The following is a 25,621-nucleotide window of genomic DNA, read 5'->3' as shown; positions in this document are numbered from 1 at the left end:
AAGGAGAAGAGAGCATAAGAAACGGAGAATGATATTTCCTCTCCCATTCTATCTTGCCACTGTTTGCATATTCAGAAAGAACAGTTGAACAGGAAATGTCAGTTAGGAAGAGAGCTGGAAGACCCCAAGGATCACAGTTGTGACCCCTGCTCTCAGCCTTGGTTACTGTTTATACAATTTGTTTGTCATATCAGACAAAACGAATTCTACCTATGCACTGGGAATAGTAGAACTGTACTGTATTTGTGAGCATTGTGATCCAATAGAAATAATCTACAATTGACAAGGTTTATATGAATATACGTTACTGCTGGACAAATAGGCACTAGGGACAGGTGAGAACTTACTTATCTTGTGCCAGTAAAATGCAATCACTACATCACTGCAGCTGAATTACATTAAAAAGTGTATTACTAGCTATCAAAAAAACCAAGAGTTTTTATTTTGAAAGGCCATATTGAAATTTTGGTTCAGAGAATTAAGAAGAAAGGAATCTTTAAAACATGTTACTGTCTGACGTACTGTGCACCGATTTTGCTTCTCCTCTGACCATGTGCTTTTTTCTTTGATATTTGAAGGGAGTGAAAAAAATCGACCCAAGTTTGTTTGAGAACTTCAAGAACCATTATTTTGGAGATGAATCCATGATACGTCTAGATCTTTGCTCCATGTTTAAAAAAAAGCAATCTAATGGCTACTATCACTGTGAGTCCTCTATCACAATAGGTAAGATGAATACACACACACATATACCTATATAGCTTTTCTGAATTTGCTTCAAATAGACAGGTTGTTTTTGTTATGTTTATTCATCTTCCCACTCCTTTCTTAAGCCTAGAGTTTATGTTCATCGAATATGTTGCCAAACTCTTTGAGAGGTCTGCACATGAAAGCAAGGCAAGGAGTGCAGCCTTAAAGATTAAGACTCTTGTCTATGGCTTTGAAGATTGTTCTCATGATATTGCCCTTCCTCAACTGGCAGACTTCTTAGAATAGGCAAATTAAATGGCAAGCAATGAGTACTGCCTGAATTCATAATTACTGCAGCTGCAAATGTTGTAGATTAATAAATTAAAGCTTTAATTGCACATTAAAGTTGCAGTTCCCTGAAGGATTAATACAAGAGGCTAAGACTAAAAGACATTATTGCATGCAGGGCCCATTTATAGGCCTCCCTACTGTGCCAAATTTGATGGAAAAACAGCACATTTAAGAATGGCTGTTCCCTCTATGTAAGCTAGGTAGCATTTTCCATTTCAAAGTGAAACCACTAGTGAATCAAAGGCACCTAAAACAGATTATGCTCAGTGTCAGTCACTCTTTTAGACCATACTCTTCCACAATTCTGACAAGAGCATGCCATTTGAAATCACCAAAACAGTCTAAAAAAGGAATATTCCACACTCGCTATAAAAGGAAATATTTTATGCTTCCCATCTCATGAAAACATATATACCAGAGACGGTCTTTCCTTCCAGTGATGAACAATTTGTTTATTGTTGTGTTCTCTTATTTAAGGAAATTGTGCTTTTCCTGCAAGGTCCTAAAAAGCTGCTAATTAGTATTTTTGTGTGTGTTAAAAGCCCTGTGATTAAATCAACCAAAGATTTATCAGTCTGGCACCCTGATCATTACCACAACATACAGGGAGTACAAAAAGTGGGTGCTTGCAGATTAGGCTTTTGTTGTGCAATCACTTGGCTTCATTTGCTGAACTTTTCTGGTGTCTAAGCATCTTCCTTTTTAAACCTCATCTGTTTCCCCAAGGCCTTTTCTTTCTTTTTCCTTTCCTAAGAAGATTAATTAAGGAAGGGAACATGGAATAGTGCTACATAATGTCTTTTGATTGCTGGTTGACAATCTCAAAGCTACCTGTGCATGCATGTATGTATGTATGTGTAGGCAACATCTACCTTAAGCACTGTAAAACTAAACACAGAGTCCCCTTTATCCATGGGAGATAGTTTCCAAGACCTACAGTGGATGCCTGAAATTGCAAAAAGTACCAAACCCTATACCAGCAATGTTTTTAGACTGCGATTTACTGTGGTAACTGAAACCACAGAAAGCAAAACCATGGATAAAGAGAGACTGTGTAATATGTTTGGACCATGGCTGCCCATGGGTAACTGAAAATGGGGAAAGCGAACACATGGATAAAGGTGGACTGCTATATATACGGCTGCCCCTCTATTTTCATGGACTTGAGATCCATGACCCTCGCTTACTTGCGAGGAGCAAATGGAGGAGCTTAAAATGGGGCGCACACCCGAGGCGCATGCCCACAGCCACTTGCAGTCATGCACCCCAATGGGGCTTGAATATCTGTGAGTTTCCGTTTTTGCAGGGGGTCTGGAACGGATCCCCACAGAAATGGAGGGCTGACTGTAAATAGTATTTTAAAATAGTGTGAAGAAAATAAATAATAAAGTAAATGCAGATTTATATACAGAGTGTTTTTCTTCAGTAGTAAAATTTTATATAACATTTTCTTCTATATGTATTAAAATCCTAGTCTATATTATGAATATCTCTTACCAACAAAAGCGGTGGGTGCAGGGAGGACCTGTTTCTCGTAACTGGCTATAGTCTGGAGAAAGTGTGACTTAAAGATATTATTGAGAGCAAAATTACAGCCATTGGGTGAACCCATTTTCTGGCCACTTGCAATAATCTGGAAAGTGGAATTTAAACATATGTTTGAAAAAAAAAATAGCCTGATATGTTTGTCAAAGGTCACTAGTTTTATATACAGTTAGTTGCCCAAAATTAGTATAACTGGATCAGAGTCAGAGGTTTCAATGAAAAGATAAAGAACTTCTGTCCCCTAGAGGCATTCTTCTGATAAAATTATTGCAAACACACCCATACATATCTTCTTTGAAGGAAAGTCAAACATGGCATGGATTTCCTTCAACATGGGTTCATCTTAACCTTAGACCTGTACTTACCAGGACAGCAAATTTCTCTTTAGAAATTCCGATTTAAGATATGTTTTCTAGAAATAATACATTTTAGTTTTCAGTCTGAGAGGGAAAAAAGCCCATTGTTGATGTGTCCTACATTCATTGATGTGTCCTATTTTGATACCCATAGCATTTCCCAACATATTTTAACAAAAAATATGTATTAAATTAACCAGAGAAATGCAGTCATTTTATATACTAGAAACAGAACACTTTAAACTAATGACAGGAGTTAAAGTAGGTTCAGTAGGCTATTGAAGTACATTCTCCTTAGCACTGTGACATTTGATTTTTGCTTTTATTCTTCTCTGGAACATGAAGCACTGATTATTGCAAATGTTTAGTCATTTAGACTGCTGTTATCTCTGATCAAAGGCAAACATACAAACAGTGTTACAGTTATATTGTTGTAATGCATTGTTTTTCACATGTGTTAAATTTTATAATGTAAAATGCTATCGAAGCATTTTTTCATGTTTTCTTGGAGTAGCAAAGTACTATTGAGGATTTTGTGGACAACTATCTATTTAATTTCTTTCTGTTCACTCTCAGATTCTGCAATACTGAACAGATCCTTAATTAATCAGTCCCTACTCTCTCTGTGCTTATGCATTTTGCTTTACTCATTTTGCTTTGGATGTTGGTAATCCCTGATTCAGGATTAATCAGCTTGTTTTGCTTTTGCTGTCATTCCAATAGGTTATTTTTATTTTATTTTATTTTCTTGAAATGAGTGGAGCCTTGGAAGTTAGGGCTATTGTACTCCTTTGGTGCTTGAATAGAGAATTATGGCCTAATTGACACATGTACATTGTGGAATGAGGCGGCAATTAAGTACAGTAGTTAAAGTCCCATGTTTCGATAATAGTTCAGATTACAGGGCATGAACAGGGTTTGTTTTTTTAATTGGATTTGTAAAATAGCCTTTCTCTTCCTCCTTGCAAACAGAAATTGAATCAGAAGTTTTCTTACTGATATTTATTTCTGAAAAAAGAAAATGTTCCGGGAGTTGGAGGGGACCAATGGAAATCATGAGAGAGAGTCTGTGAACATCTAGAGGGCAATTCCATAATCACGAAAAGTCAACATGGGTTTCAGAGAAAGAAGTCATGCCAGACAAACCTGATCTCTTTTTTTGATAAAATTACCAGCTTGGTAGATGAAGGGAATGCTATGGATATAGTATATCTTGATTTCACTAAGGCCTTTGACAAGGTTCCCCATAATATTCTTGCAAACAAGCTTGTAAAATGTGGACTGGACAAGGTAACTGTTACATGGATTTGTAATTGGTTGACTGGCCAACCCAAAGGGTGCTCAGCAATGGCTCCTTTTCATCCTGGAGAGAAGTGACCAGTGAGGTCCCACAGGGCTCTGTCCTGGGCCCAGTGCTATTCAACATCTTTATCAATGACCTGGATGACAGAATTGGGAGTATACTTATCAAATTTGCATATGACACCAAATTAGGAGTAGCAGCTAATTCCCCTGAGGACAGGATCAAAATTCAGAATGACCTTAATAGATTAGAAAGCTGGGCCAAAGCTAACAAAATGAATTTCAACATAGAGAAATGTAAGGTACTGCACTTAGGGCGGAAAAATTAAATACACAAATATAGGATGGGTGACACCTGGCTGAACAAGACTACAAGTGAAAGGCATCTAGGAGTCCAAGTAGACCACAAGTTGAACATGAGTCAACAGTGCGATGCGACAGCTAACAAGGCCAATGCAAATTTAGGCTGCATCAATAGAAGTATAGTGTCTAGATCAAGGGAAGTAATAGTGCCACTCTGTTCTGCTCTGGTCAGGCCCCACCTGGAATATTGTGTCCAGTTCTGAGCGCCACAATTTAAAAAGGATGTCAAGAAAGTGGAACAGGTCCAAAGGAGGACTAAAATGGTGAAGGGTCTGGAAACCATGCCCTATGAGGAACGACTTAGGGAGCTGGGGATGTTTAGCCTAGAGAAGAGAAGGTTAAGAGGTGATATGATAGCCCTGTTTAAATACTTGAAGGGATGTCATATTGAGGAGGGAGTAAGCTTGTTTTCTGCTGCTCCAGAGACTAGGACCCGGAGCAATGGATGCAAGCTCCAGGAAAAGAGATTCCACCTCAACATTAGGAGGAACTTCCTGACAGTAAGGGATGTTCTTCAGTGGAAGACACTCCCTTGGAGTGGAGTCTCCTTCCTTAGAGGTCTTTAAAAAGAGGCTGGATGGCCATCTGTCAGGGATGCTTTGATTGAGATTTCCTGCATGGCAGGGGGTTGGACTGGATGGCCCTTGTGGTCTCTTCCAACTCTATGATTCTATGATGCACATTCCTACACTCTAGAGTAGCACTTCAGAGTCCTACCTAGGGTTGTCATAAGTCAGGACCTCCAAACTGGGACAAATGTAGGACAACATTTTCAAATGTAGGACACAGTTTTAATAAATGGAAGACACGTGAAAAAAATTGATGGTTTTTAAAAAATGTTAATATAAATGCATGTTTCTTAGGCATGATCAAAATGAAGGACATTTTGAAATTTGACAGAAGAGGACATGTCCTGGAAAAGGAGGAGGATGTCTGGTCACCTTGTCTCTGGTCCAAAATACACTGCAGAAATAAAACATAGCTGGACTGAAATGCCCAGAGTTCCTCACCAAAGCTGCATCCACACTGAGGAAAGAATCCAGTTCGAGAGTGACTTAACTGTCCTGGGTTAGTGCTGGGGAATGCTGGGAATTGTAGTACACTGTGGCCCCAGAGCTATCTCTGACAGGGAGTCCCATAACCCTCCAAACGTAGTTGAACTGCAGTGCACAGAATGCCTCACCAGGTGCATCCACACTGAGGAAATGGTCCAGTTTGAGACTGCTCAGTGCTGGGGAATCCTGGGAATTGTAGTCTATTGTGGCCTCAGAGCCATCTCTGACAGAGAAGTCTCAATGTCTCCCAAACACTAGCATTCCCAGGATTCCCTAGCATTGAGTTAAAGCAGTCTCAAAGTGGGTTATTACTCCTGCAGTGTGTGAGAGAGATATAAAGGATAGGGACTGGATTCATTCATTAACTCACAAAAGGAGGACATCTGTGTCCAAAACACACTGCTTTGACTGCCAGGGCTCAGTGCTATGGAATCCTGGGAATTGTAGTTTATTGTGGCACCAGAGCTATCTGACAGAGAAGGATAAATGCCTCACAGACACCAGAATTCCAGAGCATTGAGCCCTGGCAGTCAAAGTGAGAAAAAATACACAGGGGCAAAATAAATATTGAAAATGGCCACGCACTTCCTCCTTCTCCTCCTCCTCTTCCTCCTTCTCCTCCTCATCCTCTCCTCGGTGCCAAAGGAAATGGCCCTCTCCCCCCTGCTGCCTTGCTGGGACCGGTCCACATGGTGGGGACCAAACAGAGGAGGAGCTCCTCTTCCTGAGTCTGGCAACAATTGTTGCCAACAAGCCTCGAAGATAATTCCCCAAACGTTTGGCCAAAACTCACCAAATTCCCCCCATATCTCACCAAATATTCAGTCAAAATCCCTGAAAAGTCCCTGTAATGTTAATATGGCAATAAAACGTAGCCCTAATTGAATAAAAATAATTGGAACTTATTTCAACTCTCAAAATTACCATTAAAACCAACCACCAAAATCACACCAAAGGCTCTGAAAAGTACCCATTTTGGTGTGAAAGTCACCAGATTGGCAACACTGCGAACCCGGGACAAACCTGAGTCAAGGAGAAAACCGTGCAGGGACGCCCCCTAGTGGTGAAAAACCAGGAATGTCCCGCCGGCAGGAGGGTTATGGCAACCCTAGTCCTACCCCAGTTTGTGATTGTCTCTGACTTTCCGTGGTTTGTTGAAATGGAGGAAGAAAAGTTACCCTTTCAGTAAAGAGCCTCCTTTAAATCCTTGATGCCTTTTATTTTTCACTGACTGTAGTAACAATCCTGATGAGCCTTGATAGTGTGTGTGTTGCGGGGGGGGGGGGGGGGCATTATGATGAAAACACAAGACTCAAGGGTGTACTGAAAATGAAATACAGTAACTAGAGGAGTATGCCAAGGATGAAGTGTTGTGACTTCCACATCTTTCAAAGAAAATATTTGAAGGTCAGATCAGTTAAATGTGTTTTCAAATCCACCCTTTGGTAAATGTGTGTGAGAGAGCCAGAGCTGGAAAGAAAAAGCCTGGAGGATTAAAATGGAAGAGGTCATTCCTACCATTTTAAGATCTCATTAAGTTCTCATTAAGCACTTTTCAATAGGACAGCACACAATGTCCTTCCAAATAGATCCTTTTGTCCTCATTTACTTTTTTAAATAAACATAGGTATTGCTCATGATACTTTTTTAAAAAAATCAGAAGTGCCTCTTGTGTATTTATAGAGAATTGAGCATGAAAGAACAGGCAGATCTGAAAAGCCAGATATACAGTGTAAAAATTAAACATTTGTACATATTTACTTAATATTTAGTTCTAAAAGGATTTATTTTAAACTTATCTCACAGTAATCATTATGGCCATTATGTTATATTTAAAAAGACAGATAGGGAAAATATTTTGGAAAAGCTGTTAGTACAGCTATCTGCTTCCTGCTGGCTTCCTTACTATGAAATAATTATTTATAGTGCTGAATGTGAAAGATGCCTCAGATAAGTCAAGGTACAAATTGCCCTTTAAAAGAAGAAGTAGGAGCTCTCCCTTCTTCTGTTCTTCCTGCTCTTGTTACACAGCTGCCTGACACTCAGTATTTGTACAGGGGTGGATAATATTACCAGAATGAAACTTTACTGCTGAAATTTCTGCCCATTCACTTTGGGAAGTGTCCCTAAATTCAAACAAATATATTAATAGTCTGCAACAATATGTCAAATATTACATGTGTTTATATTTTAATATTAATAAACCAGTTTTGACATATTCAGGCATAGGATAACGTGCTTAAAAAAATAGTACAGGAGAAATAGTTTTTATAAAATGACGATGCTATTCACAGGCACACACATTTTCTCAAGGATTTGTTGTTCTGTGGCGTGCAAACAAGTATGAACAATTCGTTCTCAATGCAACTTCCATGGAAATATTTTGAGAGCCAGAGATTACATGCAGCTCTTCAATGATTGCTATGTATAAATTTCCTGTACTTAAAGGGACAATTGTTAGCTTGAGGAAAGCTATTACTCGAGGGAGAGAATCCTAGCATCAGAAACTGACTGAAATTTGTGGCAGTGGCACACAGACTATTTATGTACATGACTTGAAACCTTTACTTTTTTAGCTTTGAAATTTCATACAGCAAAGGCAGCCTCATATAAAATGCTTTGTAGTAATCCATTGTAGATGTGACTAAGGGTGCAGTGTTATATCCATTTACCTGAGAGTAAATCCCATTGAACTCATTGTACCTACACATATAAGACTTCAGTGTAAGGTGTGTGATGGCAGCGTGTTCCATCTTCTCCATGAAGGAAACAGCTGGCACATTACCTTAAAGTGTGCTGAGGCATACCTAGCTACAGTACCCACATACCCACCCTCCCACCCCAGCTGAAATCAGTATTAGGTCCAAGAATTCCCAAATTATGCACACTGGCAGGCAATCCCGAGCAAAGAGATAACACACTTTTGTTGAATTATCTTTCCTGCAAAAACATCACACCCCTTCTTAGTGGTGACCTTTTGCTATTGTAACATAAGTACAGTATAAGGTTTTAATTTTGCCAGAAGTTCTAAGATAAAAGAGGAATAAAGTATAGGACAGGCAATACTTTTTCTGTTGAATAGGCAGGTGCCGTTTTATTTTGTTCATCATCTGATGACTATCAGGATTCTCTAAAGATTAAAGAGAATGCTGCATAATTGCACAGAGATTCTGCTCTGCTGGCTATCAAAGCCCTTTGAGGTTATATTAAAATAAGATACACAATAGTATGGTCAGGTTTTCAGAAATAATGTGAACATTGCTATTGAATTTTTAAATTTAATGCAGGTACACCTCAGTTAATAAAGTAGATGTATTCCTGGGTAATATTTCATTAACAGAAAATCATAGAATTACAGAGTTGCAAAGGCCCCAATGGGCCATCAGCTCCAACTCCCTGCTCAGTGCAGGATCTCCAGCTAGAGGATCCCCAGCAGGTAGCTGTCCAGATACTTTTTGGCATCCAGAGAAGGAGATCCCATCACCACAGTTTGGTACTAGATATAACACAGAAAGAATAGAGACTGCACATTTCATTCTATGCATTTCCATGTACCATGAAATATGCCTATAAAGTCCCCCCTCCTCCAGTAGCTGCATATAAGGTTTTCAGTAACAGTATGTAAGATTTATAGCAATGGTTGAGAGAAAAACAGAGAAAAGAAGGTCAGAAAGTGGTATCCAGTTAGCAAACAGAAAAAAAGAACAGCTCAGTGTGTTTCAGGAAACATTTTTTGCAAAACAGCATGCTCATGTGAAAGAAACAACTTATTCAGGTAAGTCTTCCATAAGTAAAATAAATACATAAATAAACTGTCTTGACAGCTGCTTCTAAAATGCATCCAAAGATTTTTTTTTCTTTCGACCATTTTCCATTTTTCTTATGATTTCCATCAGGGTAGCCAAACTTTTTAGCATACTGGGAATAGCTGGGGAACCGAACTTATCTGCTCTCCCCTTCTTTCTGTCTTGATCAGTAAGGGATTCTGGAGAAAGCTGCTGTTTATCTTGCCTGTTGTAGGCATGTACCTACAGCTACAGCACAGCCTGGCGCAGAATCTCATTCTTTTCCAGCGCCCACTGTTTACTGGCGCTGCAACCTGGCACTGAAACTCAGTGTTTTTCCAGCCCTCATTCCCCCCAATGCCAATGCTATTACCATCTAGATAGAAGGCAAGTAGAGAAAGTGGGGCTAGGCAGACATCAAAATACTTTGTAAAAATGGGCTTCTTTTTCATGATTTGGTAACTGACACGTGCCTGCACTGTAGTTAGATACTATTTTAAGCAACAATACAGAACAGTCCAGAGAACAAACTTTATTTTCTTCTTATTATTTTTTTAAATATCCAGTGCATCACTCATTATCTTCAAAGCTAAGTATTTATATGGGAAAATAGAAAGGATAGTATGTAAGATAATCAAACATATGCACTTGAACACATACACTTCATTATTTTAAATTGTGTGGAATCCAGATTTTATGAAATTTTACTATTGATTGATAATATTTCCTTTATTTCAATGATAAACAACATCCAGAACAGATTTTTATTTTAAAAAATCCTTGCTCCCATTTATTAAATGCAAATAATGACTGGTTTGTCCTGTTTGGTGAATATGCAATATAGAACTGTAACAGAATTTTAGAAACATGTGCATTAAAATTGCAATTCAGATTCATTTAGAATATAATTAGAATTTAACGTTGGTTAAATTCACATTTAGTTAGAATTTGACTTTGGTTCCATGTTTTATCACCGGTTTCTAAACAGAAAGGCAGTGTTTTTTAAACTGTGTTTTAGCAATAGGTATTATGTGCTAGTTGCAGTTATGTCACTGATCAGATGTCAGCTGCTACTGTTGTCTACAAATACAGATGGGTTTTATGTATCAACTGTCAAATATTGACCACTTTTAAATATACTTATATATCAAATACCATAAGATACCAATTATCAAATCATGTCAAACATTAAAATCCATAATTCAGTATTATAAGTGATCCAGACAGCAACAGTCAGAATATTAAAATATTTTATATCAACTCTGATATGGTCAGCCACTGTTTTCATGACAATGACTGCATCTGTGCTACAGAAATAATACATGGCTCAATGCTATGAAATTCTGGGAATTATAGCTTGTTGTGGCACCAGAACTCTCTTGGCAGAGAAGGCTAAATGTCTTACAATTACAGTTCCCAGAATTCCATAGCACTGGGCCATGGCAGTTAAAGTGGGGTCAAACTGGATTATTTCTACAGTGTGGATGCAGTATGTATGAATCAGTGTTATGAAAAACAGACTGTAAGTATTTTTTCAAGAGCAGTACTGTATATAAGGTTTACAGCAATGAATGAGAGAAAAACAGAGTACCGAAAGACAGGAAATGGAATTCAGTTAGTAAATTGAGCAAAATCCTATTTACCAAAATGTTTAGTTATGCAGCTAAACCATGGATTTTCTTATGGTTCACGTAAGCTTGCTCTTGGCCTGTCTTCAGAGAAAGCCAGATCTATTTTTCTTTTTGAATAATTCTAGCACTTGTGCAGCTTCAGCAGCTGTTGTTAAGCTTTAGGGCAAAGGTGTTATATTTTCTATTTATTGTGTGAAGTAGAATATTGCAGTAGGGATTTGAAAAGATGAAGTATGACACAATAGCAAGTGCTTTGTGTTGGCATTTCTTAATAATCAGAAATCAGTAAAAAGGTTTAAACTAAACTAAAAAATAAAAATAAAGAATCTGATTATTTCTAAAGTCTCTAGCAGGAATATTTACAAATAATATTGTTTGTTTATTTACAATATTTCTATCCCACCCCATATCATAGAAGATCTCTGGCCAGCTTACAATAAAACCAGTTGAACAATTTAAAACATAAAGCAATAAGACAATAACTGAAAGCAAGAAAAACAGTATAAACATTCTTAAAATATAGGAAAGAACGACGCAGTATAAAAATTTAAGTAAAAACAGTACTATATAAAATCATATGTTTATTCTATGCATTGAGTGAAGTTATTAGGCCCCAAAAGCTTTTATAAAAAGGCAAATTTTAACTTGGTGCCAAAGTAAGTCCAACACTGGCACCAATCAGGTCTATGGATAGACGGAGTACCACAAATGAGAAGGCCCTCCACCATGTTCTCATACAATGGATTGCTCCCACTTCCCTTGACACAGAAGAAGGCCCCTCCAATAGATTTCAATTCTTGGGCAGGCATATATATATGGAGAGGTGCACCTTCAAATATTGAAGCTTTTAAATTTCATTACCAGCCCCTTGAATTCAGGCTAGAAATGTACTGACACTCTACATTTTCTTTAAAACTGGTATTACAGTGGACCCTTATTATAGGCTGAGGTTTGGTTCCAAGATCCCGTGTGGATAACAGAATCCGTGTATGCTCAAGTCCCATTAAATACAATGACAATGGCATAGCAAAATGGTGTCCCTTATATACAATGAGAAAATTAAGGTTTGATACTTGAAATTTGTACTTTTTCTGAACATTTTCAAACTGTGGATGCTTGAATCCGTGTATAAAAAATCCGTGTATAAGAAGGGTGGACTGTATATGGTTTCCATAAGCCTTTATTTTTCTGTAATATCTCACCAAAATGTGACTGTGAGCGAAATTGTCAGTCCCATGAATGAAACTTTTTAAAGCTGACACTTACGTAAGTTCCACAGACTCAATGGATCTACTCTAGTTGAGGGACTTACAGTTAGTTAGCCTTATATATAATGCCTGTTGTATTCACCTGACATTTAAAAATATGTTCAGTAATTGCACGCCATCATTCTGGTCAATATTTTGTTTCGCACTAAGTGATAATGCAGGTTTTCCCCCCGGCAAACATACTAGCTATTATAATGTTTAGGATGAGACTACATGTGAATAATTAAGTCATTTGTTATTCAATTTGAAGTCCTGTATTTTTTATTTATTTGTTTTGGTTGTGTGCCTCCAAGTAGTTTCCAATTTATGGTAACCCTAAGGTGAACATATCACAGGGTTTTCTTGGCAAGATTTGCTCAGAGGGGTGTTGACTTTGCCTTCCTCTGAGGCTGAGAAAGTGTGACTTGCCTAAGGTCACCCAGTGGGTTTCCTTGGCCAAGCAGGGAATCAGACCCTGGTCTCTAGAGCCCCAGTCTAATACCCAGACGACTACATCACTCTGGCTGTCTCTTACTGATTTACTGATGCACAGTAAATAGGAATAATGGAAATGGAGATGGAAATAAGATACAAGTAATAAATGGTTATAATTTATTGTAAAGACCTAGGAATAATTTCTGGTGTAATTTCCTTTTGGTTTTTGTTACTTTTCTCGTATGGTTTTAATGTACACTGAAAATGGGATGCACTCACTGATAAGTGGGATTAAAAGTTTACTTCTCAGAATAAAGAATTGCAACTATACTAAACTGTTAAAATTTGCTCTGTGTGTGTGTGTGTGTATGGGTTAAATCCTGAAATAGATTTAAAATGGCATGTGACTGTGGAGCTATCTTGTTATAAGCACAAAGATAGAGCAGTCTTTGAAGCTGGTTTAATTCTTCTAATGTACTTATACAAGATTTAATTTTTACAGCACTGGTGCAGCATTCTGCATATGAGACTTTGTTCTCAGAATATTGGTTCTTATTTCTTCAAGTATTCTTGCCCATTTCTGAAAATGTTTTAAGGTTTTGTGTGTGTTTAAGTCCAAACTGTATCAAAATCAGATACGGGATAGGTATACTACTCAGCAAACTGCAGACTAGGTGGTTGTTGTTCTTTTGGTTTGGGAATTGAAATGGAGAGCTGCAAAGTGAAATAAAGCTGGTGAAGTCTGAAGCTTTGGGGCCTGTTTCTGCAGATCAAAATGGGACTCAGCTTCAAAACATATTATTATGTTACATAGAATTAAAATATCTCAGATTTGTAGTGTACCCTCCTGAGAGGGAAACCTTGTGTTGACTTAACTCAGTTCCTTGAATACATTTTCCAGAAAAAGTCAAGATGATGTGGTTTATTTTTAATGTGATGATTTTTGGGAGAAAGCTTATATATATATATATATATATATATATATATATATGTGAGTGAGTTTTAAAAATGCCACAAATTCCCATCTCCATATTTACTGAAAGAAACTGACATGGTTGTACCTTTTAAAACAGGCATTGGCCTGTTACAGACAGGCCAAAATAAAGCTGCTTCGAGTCACTTTGGAGGTATAGTATTTCAATGATGCATGCGTCCTAAGAGTCCAAAACCCGCACCAAAGCCATGCTCCAGTCCTAAGGACTGGAGTGCAGCTTTGGTGTGGCTTTTGGACTCTTAGGACTCATGCATCATTGAAATACCATACCTCCAAAGTGACTCGAAGCAGCTTTATTTTGGCCTGTCTGTAACAGGCCATTGTCTTACATTGATGATCTGCCTCTTTATTCCATCTTGGTCCCACTCTGGGGGGAAACTGGCATTTAAATGAAAATGAATATAGATTTATCTTCTTGGTCATTATTCACACACACACACTCACTCTGTATGTGCTGTCCCAGCTACAACAATATAGTTTATACCAAACAAAAAGTAAGCTTGCTAGGATAGCATGAGTGCCTTCAGATGGACAACTTCTAGTTCTCCCAGTCAAAAAATGTTTTGCAACTATTCCATATTTTCCTCAATAGTTGAGTGTGTGTAAAGAAAAAATACTGAAGAAGCAGTGGGGAAAAATTAAGGAGGTTATAAATGGAAGACAACATTTGGAAATCTCTATAAAATTCTGTAAGGCAGTGATTGCATGATAACAGTCTCATCTGGATAAATTCTAAGTGGCTTCCTCACAATTGAATTTTCTCTTAAGAAAATCTCCCAGATGGGCACAGGTCAACATGGCTACATGCAGGGACAGTTGGTGGATCCAATGCTGCAAAGATGAAAATCTGATCTTGGTTTTATGGCTTCTCCTGATAGTGGAATTTTCATTACAGAGGTTTCAACACTGGGAAAGTTCCTATACCTATACTGTATTTTGCACTGGATTCATATGCAAAGTAATTACAGAAGTGGCTGTAAGACTGAATGATTTTGTCCTTGTGGCAACAGATCAACCCATTATCACTGGCTACCTGTATAACTCCCCTGGTTTAAGATCTTTTAAGGAAATCAGCCTTGACAAAAAAGACTAAGGAGGGTTTGCTAATAAAACTCCTCATGAGTATAGGTGTGCATTAAAGATGTGCCTCCTATATTTGTATGGAAAAGAGAAAGAAACTCTTGTCTATATGTGTGGGAGAGGAAAGAGATTAAAGCCATTTTTTGAAATACTTCTTCCTTCATGTTTATCCTTCTTTCTTTTTAAAATTTCATCTGTATAATGGTGCAGCCATAATACATGACTCTTTTGGAAATGCTGGTATCAAATAACTGAATATATCAGAAAAGAGTGTATTTCCTTTTAATGCTAGTAAAGTCAGTTTCTTTCCCACTGACTGGACATTATATCTGTAGAGAATTAAGGAATTTTCAGATGTAGAACCAGTAAGTTCTAAAAAGCTATCAGTACATGTTAGTGATTAAAATTAATGGCAAGCAGAATACATTTTGTTGTTGTTGTTAACTGCCTTTAAGTCAACTTCGACTTATGGTAACTTATGGTGAGGCCTTGCAGACTGAGGGCTGTGGCTTCCTTGATTAAGTCTATCCATCTGGAATGTGGTCTTTCTCTTTTCACACTGCCTTCTTTCTTACCAAGTATTGTCTTTTCTAGTGAGTCATGTCTTCTTGTGATATGGTCAAAGTATGGCAGCCTGTTTAATCATCTTGGTCTCCATTCCCACTTACAGATAAATTAGTGTGCGATCTGAATTGTTGGATTGATTTGACAGTGGAGCATGGTTCTCACTACATTTGCTCCGATCTATGTTAAAATAATTTAATAAGGACTTATTAAATAAATTAAAAAAAACTACATTTGCCCCAATCGCATTTCCTCCGTCCAAAATAATCCACTTGTGGTTCCCATTCACAAATGAATCGATTCAAAATTATTTGGTTCCAGCCGGCCGAAGGGGAAATTTGGATCAATTCTGATCCACATGTGGTCCACACTTGTGCAGAATCGATTTATCGAAAAAGAAGTGGAAAAAATCAGCGTCAAAAAGACGCGGGTTAAATGGGTCTAGCACATGGTCCCCTCTTGGAATCACTTCAGCAATTCGAATTAAGTGGGAACCAGGGTCATTTGAACCAGTTCAAACCAACTCACAATCCGGTTTAAAAGGTAGTGGGAATGAGGCCTTGGCTTTGAGGGATTGCTCAAGCCTGATTTGCTCTCTATGACCCATTGATTTGTCTTTTTAGCCATAGTAGTCTCAGAACTCTTCTGCAGGAAATCTTAAATGAGTTTATTTTCTTCCTGTCAACTTTCTTCAGTGTTCCAACTTTCACAGCCATACATAGAAATGGGAAAGTGTAAATTTTTACACTTCAAAATCTGTCTAATTCCTTCATAACATACCTTCCAAGTACTTCTGATTTCTAGACTGAGGTGTCCATTCTGATTAATAGAAAATCTTGAATTATTTCAATGCCTTCATAACCTATTTTAAGATTATGTAAATCATTTGTGGTAATTATTTTTGTTTTCGTAATGTTCAGCTGGAAATCTGCTTTCACACTTTCTTCCTTTACCTTCTTCAGTAATTGTTCCAGATCTTTGCTATTTTTTGCTAATAGTGTGGTGCTATCTGCATATCTTAAATTGCTGATGTTCTTTCCTCCGGTTTTCACACCTTCCTTTGAGTCTAATCCTGCTTTATGAATGATATGTTCTGCACATTCATTAAACAGATAAGGTGATAAAATGTAGCCTTGCCTGACCCCCATGCCAATTGGAAACACTTCAGTTTCTTCATATCCTGTCATGACAGTAGCTTCCTGTTCTGAGTACAGGTTATGCATCAAGATAATCAAATGCTTTGGCACACCCATTTCTTTAAAAGCGAACCATAGTTTGATAGTATTCGATCACAGTTTGCATTATATCCTTTGATTGCTTTTGCTACATCATTCCTCACTATGATTACCACTCCATTTCTTCTTAGATTTTCATTTCCGGAAGAAAATATTGTGTAATTACCTGACTCAAAATGTCCTATTCCTGTCCACTTTAGCTCGCTCACCCCAAGTGCTGCAATTTTTCTCTGCTTCCTCTGATTCATGGTTCTCACATCTCATTGTCATAGACAGTCAACCCTCTGTATCCATGTTTTTTTAAAATCATGGATTCAAGTATCAGCACTTGAAAATATTTAATAAATATATAACTTACAAAAAGAAAACTTGATTTTGTTTTTTTTTATATATAAGGGGCACATTTTACTATACCATTGTATTTAATGGGACTTGAGCATGGATGGATTTTGGTATCCATTGGTGGTCCTGGAACCAAACCCCAGGTGATAACAAGGACCCACTGTAATATTGTGCAGCTTCAGACTTTCTTTTCACCTCTCAGCATGTCAACAGCTGAACATCCTTTTGGCTTGAGTCCAATTGCATCATTAGCCATAGTGCTACTCATAGTTGTCCTTTGCTGTTGCCTAGTAACTTGTTGAGTACCTTTCCGACCTAGCTGTGTTATCTTCTGGTACTATCTCTTGTTTCATTTTGAATTGTCTCATCATAGGATTTTCATTCCAAAGAGGATTAATGTGCCTCTTTCTCCACATTCCCAAAGTGTTAGCTATGGTGACACTGCCATTGTCTTTGAGATATCTTCAGCTAGTGTCACCCCACACTCTTGCTGCTGCCCAGTAGCTGTTCGGCTGACACAATTAGTCTTGCTCCTCAACGAAAGCCTATCTGACATGGGAGACTGTACTAGCAGTACTGCTCACAGGAGCACACAATCCCACCACCACAGAAAGAATACATACATTCAACAGATTTTTAGGAGCCAGCAATAAACTAAAATAAAGATAGACAAAATGACAACATGCTTTATGTGGCAGTATGGAAACATAAAGCCCTGCTTCCACCCAAGTTCTGATTTTATTTATTTACAGGGCTATGTGTCTGCATTGGCTGACCAGGTTGCCTATAACAGCTTTATTTGGAGCAGACAAAGTGATAATGCTTATTGCCATACCGTGAAAAGCAGCACCTGCTGATTTCTGCAGATCAAACAGCTGTTTAAAGCACAGGAAGAGGTCTGGCTCCCTTTTGAGGGAGTATTTGTTTTTAAAGATGCATGTAGGAATCCACCTTTGGATTTCCATTCAGGTTTCTTTCTTTATCTTCCTGATCCATTGTATAACTATTTAAAAACATTTATGTGATTTTTGTTTTGTTTCGTCTTGGGAAAATATTGCAGTGTATAAACCTGCTGCTGGAGGCAATGCTGATGATACTCAGAATTTTTGCATAGAAAATGGCTACCTTGCATGATAGACTCTACAGAGTTTGCATGTTACATCACTGAAGGTGTTGCTTTTAATTGCCAAGAAAGTGTAAAGTAGGACCTTGGTATCCACTGGGGGTTGGTTCCAGGACTCCCTTTGGATACCAAAATCTGTGGTTGCTCAAGTCTCATTAAATATAATGGCATAGTAAAACGGTCCCTTATATAGTAAATATTTTCAAGCCATGGATGGTTGAATCCATGGATAAAGAATCTGTGGATATGGAGGGCTGACTGTATAACATGATCGTCTAAGATTTGATCCTGTATAAGAGAGATGACATAACACATATTACAGATAGCTGGTTAGACAATGAAGGTGGGGAAAATATGTTTCTCTGTACACGAACGGTCCAAAATGAAGATGGTGTGTAGGACGTGGAGTTACTGAAGGTGATTGTGATTCATTCCCTCACCCTGTATGTTGCTTTATACAACAATATACAGTGCGCCCTTACTTTATGCGGGGATCTGTTCTGGACTCCCCTGCATAAAGCAAATACCTTCTATGCTCAAGCCCCATTTAAATGAATGGGGCTTGTGCATGTGGTGGTGTGTGTGCCGCGCCCCATTCATCCATATGGGACGCGATGCCCCTTCTCCCTGCGCGGCTTTCAACATATGACGTGGGCGCACTGTAAGAGTTTTGCATGTTTGTTCCTGGCAGTAGGTGGCCAGGATTCTACAGATATTCCACCCACCCCATTAACCAAGCAATAGGTCTCCTTACTGGAGCTGACTGGGAAGCTTTCAGCTATAGTGTTGGTGTCTCCCAGAATCTGGGAAAATCTACGCAGACACCACTTTGCCAGAATTGCTCAGGACTTCATGATCTTGACAACAATCACAGAGCTCTCCAAATGATATACTGTACCTCATTCATATAGCAGAATGTACTATTTTGTCCAGGACAAAAAAAGGAACATAGTAAAAACACTGGTAGACGAGGCAAAAAGGATCTGTGAACCCCACTTTTTGGAAGATGAATTGAAGCACTCTCATTATAACAGGAACTGAATATAAATTATATAGGGTTGTAATGTAAAAAGGTTGAAAAAATAAAGAGTGAAATATTTCTTTATATTATATCCAGAACGCATTCCACCTAGACTGGGCTCTACAGGCTAATGGTTACTCCAGCTCAGAAAAGGGCTGCCAGGCCTAGAAAAACCCAGAACAGTGAAGACAAACAACCACTCAAAGGGAAGGGATTTTTACCATTCATCAAAGGAGTCACAACAGACAGAAAAGGAAAACGGGCGAGAAAACACAACCTCCAGACGATCTACAAACCAACCAAGAAAATCCAGCAAATGCTTGCGCTCAGTGAAGGACAGCAGAGACCCACTCATGGACATAGGAGTTTACAGCATACCATGCAGCTGTGAACAAGTCTACATAGGGACCACCAAATGCAGTGTTCAAACACGAATCAGAGAACATGACAGACACTACAGACTGGGCCAGCCAGAAAAATTAGCAGTAGCAGAACATGTTGTAAACCACCCTGGGAATAAAATGCTATTTGAAAACAGTGAAATTCTGGACCATGCCAACAATTACTGGGTCAGGATACACAGGGAAGCCATTGAAATCCACAAACACCAAGACAGCTTCAACAGGAAAGAATAAACCCTTAAAATAAACCAAGTTTGGCTATCAATGCAGAAAGACATCAAAATCAAGACCCAGCAAGTGCAGATGAAAACCACCCAGGGTAAGGGGGGTTTCCTATAATTAAATGAACACCCTGAGGCCTTACCATTCAGCAACAGACCAACACACAGATTAACATGTAAATCACTTCCTCTCAACTGAGGGTCACACAGTATATATACCCCACTCACTTCCATGCCAGAATTCTCTAAATATGCCAGCCACAAATGATGGTGAAACATCAGGAAAAACTCTTCTAGAATATGGACACATAGTAGCCCAAAACCCCCACAAAAACTATGTCTATGGAGAGTTTCCTGCTACTTCTGCCAGCAATTCTATAAAAGCTTCAGCTAGTCTGTGTGTGAAAGAAATAGTTTGGCCTGTTTGAAGCTGCCTATAAAAAGTTTTTTTTTTAATGGAATTTTATTCCACTCCAAAAATCAGTTTTTGCCATTTGCAAGTACTCTTAGATTCAGTTTTCCATTTGGATGATGATGGGGTAGCAGTGGCTTAGACTGTGCCTGTTCCTAAGAAAATAATAATAATAATAATAATAATAATAATAATAATAATATATTTATATCCCGCCTCTCTACAAAATGCAATCGAGGCAGCTTACAAGATTAAAAATATACAATCCGAACCCTCAACCCACTCCCCTTAAAATACAATTAAACAATGTAGAATTTAAAACATAAAACATACTTAAAAACAATACAATAACTGTGGTGAAGTCAGAGGTCAGCAATTAAATATAGCCGGAGAACTATTCAGGAAAGACCTGCCGGAAGAGATCTGTCTTTATTGCTTTTTTAAAGCTGTTTAGAGTGGTAATATGACGTATCTCATCCGGCAGGCCATTCCACAATCTGGGAGCTACAGCTGAAAAGGTCCTCTGGGAGGTCATAGACATCCTTGTTTTACAAGGCTGTAACAGATTTTTCCCTGAGGATCTAAGTGTGCGGGGAGGATTATATGGAAGGAGGCGGTCCTGAAGATAGGTTGGACTCAAGCCATTTAGGGCTTTAAAGGTAATAACCAACACCTTGTACTGGGCCTGGAAACTGATGGGCAGCCAGTGGAGTGATCTTAAGATCGGTGTTATATGGTCTCTTCTGGATGTACCGGAGACCAATCTGGCTGTCATGTTCTGAACTAATTGAAGTTTCTGGACCAAGCACGAGAGTAGCCCCATGTAGAGTGCATTGCAGAACCTATGTCAATTCCCTCACCACCCTAAACAGCTCTGCTTGATGAGACTCTGCAGATGCAATACGTGCAGAGGAGAAGGCTCTCTGAGCTGCATGTATTGCCTCTCTATAGGAACAAAGGAAATTCCTATGACGAGTCCTGTTGAGTTAGACCTCGCTGCAGTACATTTCCCTTAATTATGTCATGGTTGGATTACTTCAGTGGTCTGCAAAATTTTGGATTGTCTCTCCGTCTTACGGCAACCAGTAAAGAGGTTTTTATCTTGGTAATCATTTTCTTGCCATGTATCTGCAATGTGACACTTCAACTGCAATGGCTACAAAACCTAAACACCTACTGTACTCTATGGCAGTCCATAAGATCTGGAAAATGTTTTATGAGCAAGCTCAAAATATCTATAGTGACATTTATATTAGTTACTCCTAAGGGAGGGTAATTAATTTGGTACCTAAAATGACTATATCATACTAGAAGAGAAAAAATGATGATCATATAGAATTAATAATTATTCTTAGTGCTTCTATAATGATTTGGTGTGTTTACGATGCTTCGTATGGATACCTTTCAACAATCTTGCATTCTGTTCTCCAGGTTGTACATGGGGCAGGGATTGCAACCAAGAGTACGGAGTACGGATTGCCTGAGGCCATCACTGATAACATTGGGTTTGCGGCAAAGGCATGAAATCAGAGCTTGAAAAGCTTTTCCCCCACCCTTTCTTTTGGGAGGGATTATAACTCACAGAAGCTCCCAGTCAGCATGGCCATTGGCCATGCTGACTGAGGGATTCTACAAGTTGAATCAAAACGTTCAAAAAAAAAAAAGGAAATCCTCCAGGGTCTGGAACTCAGCTCATACACTTCTTCATTATTAGTAAACTTACTTCACTTCACACTATGGAAACTATCCAACAGAAGTTATGTGTACTGAAGCTTAATTAAATTAAGTGTAAAATATTATGTGTGTATTGAACATTTTCATTGCAGTTTAATTGCTTTCTCACATGACCTGTTCAGAGGCATCTCCTGTCTCTTTGACATTGATTTTTACCACAGTTGCAACAGAAAATGTAAATTTCATTTCTAGCATTTTCCTCAGTCAGCTGGCTTTGTGTATTAATAGGTGCATGTGTGCTCCTTGGATGCCCCTGAAAAAGATGAATGAAGCTAGTTATTGCTAGAAATATTCTCCCTTGCTTTAATGACAGGTTTTTGCTTATGCCCTGTAGATGTGTGTTAAGCAGTCATGTTTAATTCATTTGTACTTTAGAATATGGGTCATGTGTTTTTTGTTTCTCGTGATTAGACAAGCTGATAGATTCTGCTTAGATAGGACATGGTTTATTACAAAACAGAGATGAAACTTTTAACTTGCCCACTATAGTTTCACAGTCCATCCTGTCACAGGAGAATAATTTAGGAGGCTGTTGTCTTCCTAGTATTCTATTTTTAAAATGAAAACACCAGTATTTCCACGAAGGCACCATCTGATTTCTCTTGTCCCTGTTTTGGCAGCACAGTAATAATGGAACAGCCCTCAACATTGTCAGATCACTGTGTTCTGCTGACATTGTTTTAACTGGTGCATTTAAATATAAAAAAAATAATGCCCTTGTGCTTTTGTTGGTTGTTGTTACTGAAAGAAAAGAACTCTCAACAACAATTGACTAATCCCTTAATGCCAGTGTAAGGAGAAGGAAAAGGAAAAGAATGTAACAGATTTACTTCAGAACAGAGAATCAAGAGAGCCATTACATAGTACTGGTCCATAAGTCTTTTCAGGGCCATTGCTGGATTATGAACTGGACAGAAGCCTTACTCATTCCTGGCGAAATTTGTATGGCAGCCATGGTTGTTTAAATCAAACCAGAGATCTCAGTGAGGTGTTAGGTAAAGACATAAGATAGAGATATGGAACATGTGGTCATTCAAAATCAGGATGCTAGGTTCTTAACTCCCACTAGCCCCAACTAGTAGTCAGAGATGTTAGGAGTTGTTCAAATCAAGCCAGAGATCTCTGTGAGGTGTTAGATAAAGACATACGATAGGGATATGGGACATGTGGTCATGGAAAATCAGGATGCTGGGTTCTTAACTCCCATTAGCCCCAACTAGTAGTCAGAGATTAGGAGTTGTAGTCCAGCAGTTCAGTGCTGGACAGTTCCTGTAGGGTTCAGATGATTAAAACTCAGAGTGGATTCACTGCTCCAGTGGTGTAAGTGGAAGCCACCAGCCATTGCTGCAACAATAGTAACTGCAGGGCCACAAATGTCCTGCTTTCGCTATAAGATGTGAAAGTGGTTAATTCTGTCTCGAGTCAAGAGAGGGCAAAAGCTAAGCCCCTTCCAGCTCTTTATCATGTCAGTTCAATTAGTCTTTCCACTTATGGAACAGTTCTACAGGACCTCTTGAATGTCATGCTCTAATAAGCACTTTCTCACTTCTATTCCTGTAATTACAAAATACAAAATTACAAAATGAGGTTTTGCCTAACTATTTGCTATTTGTTGCAGCCTGATTGGGTTTTATGTTTTTGTTAACCTCAACATGAGGAAAAGAGAGAAGAGAAACAGAGCCCAAGCAAAGTCTGTATATGTACTTAAATTGGTCCTAGTAATGTCACCACTCCTTTTCTTATAGGGTTCCTGTATCTGTAAAAAAACAAATGCCAGGCAGAAGTATAACAGTGTGACTTTTTGCAGTGTCGAAATGTAATGATGAGGAAAGCTGTGCCTATTATCTTTGTGCTTCTTTATGCAGCTTTGAAAGGCAAAGAAGCTCAGCTAGGGAAGAAAAAAGATGCCAAGGCAACAAAAATTGTCAGAAGCATTTTAAACTGGCTACTATTGCATGCCAATTCTTAATGATGACAAAGGATAGTTTTTGTTTTTCTAAACCCCTTTGAAAGGAAGCCTTGAAATATATAGGGTTGCATGTGTGTTTGTATAAGTGTCGCTATTACTCAGTCCAGATGGCAAAAAATGACTTTCCCTTCGCTTCAACTAACCGTGCTGAAGCATTTTACATGAGGACAAGGAGGTGGAGCCTTGTTCCTTCATCACAGCATACAGCTTGCTTGCTTTCCCTTTTCCTCCCTGGTGTGTGTGTGTGTGTATGTGTCTGTGTGCATTTCTCTCTCCCTCTGAGTAGAATGAACAGTTTGCCTTCAGACTCGAGATCAATCTCCAGTTTGCAGTTTGGGGTATACTCTGATAGGGCAAGGAAGAAAATAAAGCAGTAGATGCCATGGGCCAACTCTGCTGCTATCCTTTTGGGAGAGATGAGGAGAAAATCAGTAAGTATGAGTGCTTTGTTTACTGGCTGGAGTCTTCTTGAATATTGGTGCAGCTATTTGAGAGCAGACTTTGTAGCTGGGGAAAAGATTTTGGTATGGGGGGGCTTTTTATTAGCTCCTTTGCCGAAAAAGACTAAGTGCAACCGCTGAATATATAAATAAGTTCATTTATATGTTCCTTATGTGAGACATCTTAGTAACTGAGACAAATAGGATTTGTAACTTGGTTTCCCATCTGAATTGAAGAATATTCTATGAATGCATATGTTTGGAAGGTGACATCTTGACATGCAGCTGGGTGTGTCTTTGTTTAACTTACCAGATGTAAAGTATAGGATGGGTCAAGGCTTTCATGCTCAAGACTAACATCTACTGAAGGCAGTACTTACTAGACAAATGTAACAGACATGGAGGTCTGAAAAGCAAAAGGATTTTTGCTGTTGTACTTTTAAGATTAGAAAAAAGTTCACTAGTAATTTTGTAATATATAAGCCATCTCTACAGATAGTTTTTTTTTCTTTTTGAAAGAATACCAAGCATATTTCTATTTTTATTCAGAATGCAGAAAACAAATAAAACCAGTTAATTTTTTAAAACCTAAAATCTTAAGGACAATTTTTATACTGGCTTTGTTCCATAATTATATATTTATGATTGACTTTTAATTAACTGAAATGTATTCAGTCTTCCTATTAGATATCCAAGCCTAATCCCTGACATATTGTTTCCAAACTTAAATTTAATGAGGATCATACATTTGGGGCTTGAAATAATGTTTTCTGCATCTGATTTGCACTTCAGTTCCTGTATGTCTATTGGGAAACAGTGCATGAACAGATATAGTTAGTTTTAATGTTGAAGATTGCAGTTCTTTCCACATGTTCATGGCAATAACTTCACTGAATCTACTGGAACTTAAAGGTACAAACATATTAGTAAACATGGTTTATATTTGGTGGCCATATAACTTAGCCACTTCAACATCTTCTCAGGCATCTAAATCATTTATTATTAAAGCAGTATTGTAAATACAGAACAGAAGCTAGCACAATATCTTTAAAAATCAGTCTCACTAACTTTTTAACATCTCTATAAGAAATCAGATTCTGAACATATTTTGTAGGACTGTTTGAGGATGTGAAGTTTGTGATGTATCCAAGTAGGTTCCCAACTGTCTGTGGATTGAACCCATGGGTGCAGGATAAGTACTTGACTAAAGTTAGGGTGGAAAGAGGAAGCAAGAGGGGGCTAAGTTGAGAGTGGATTTTTATGTTCACTATACCAGACTATGTGAGGATTGGCAAGCTTTGGAACTCTGGAAGAAAGGTTAGGAA

At 38.3% G+C, this 25,621-nt stretch overlaps 1 protein-coding gene across 8 annotated transcripts in view; it reads left to right on the top strand.

Moving 5' to 3' along the window:
• LOC149311111 (A-kinase anchor protein 7-like) overlaps positions 1 to 25,621 on the top strand; it is a 140,138-nt gene that overhangs the window by 81,746 nt on the left and 32,771 nt on the right. For all 8 annotated transcript variants that reach the window (XR_016281754.1, XM_089530372.1, XM_089530370.1 and 5 more), the window contains exon 7: positions 579 to 726. Coding sequence is in view for 7 of the 8 variants with exons in the window: in XM_089530372.1 (XP_089386498.1) it covers positions 579 to 726 (148 nt within the window). In the remaining variant the exon portion in view is untranslated. The remainder of the gene's footprint in view (positions 1 to 578; positions 727 to 25,621) is intronic.

Source organism: Sceloporus occidentalis, unplaced genomic scaffold, assembly GCF_023333645.1.
Source record: "Sceloporus occidentalis isolate IW3139 unplaced genomic scaffold, rSceOcc1.0.p SCAF_6, whole genome shotgun sequence".
Taxonomy (NCBI): Eukaryota; Metazoa; Chordata; class Lepidosauria; order Squamata; family Phrynosomatidae; genus Sceloporus; species Sceloporus occidentalis.
This window is presented reverse-complemented; position numbering and strand designations above follow the sequence as displayed.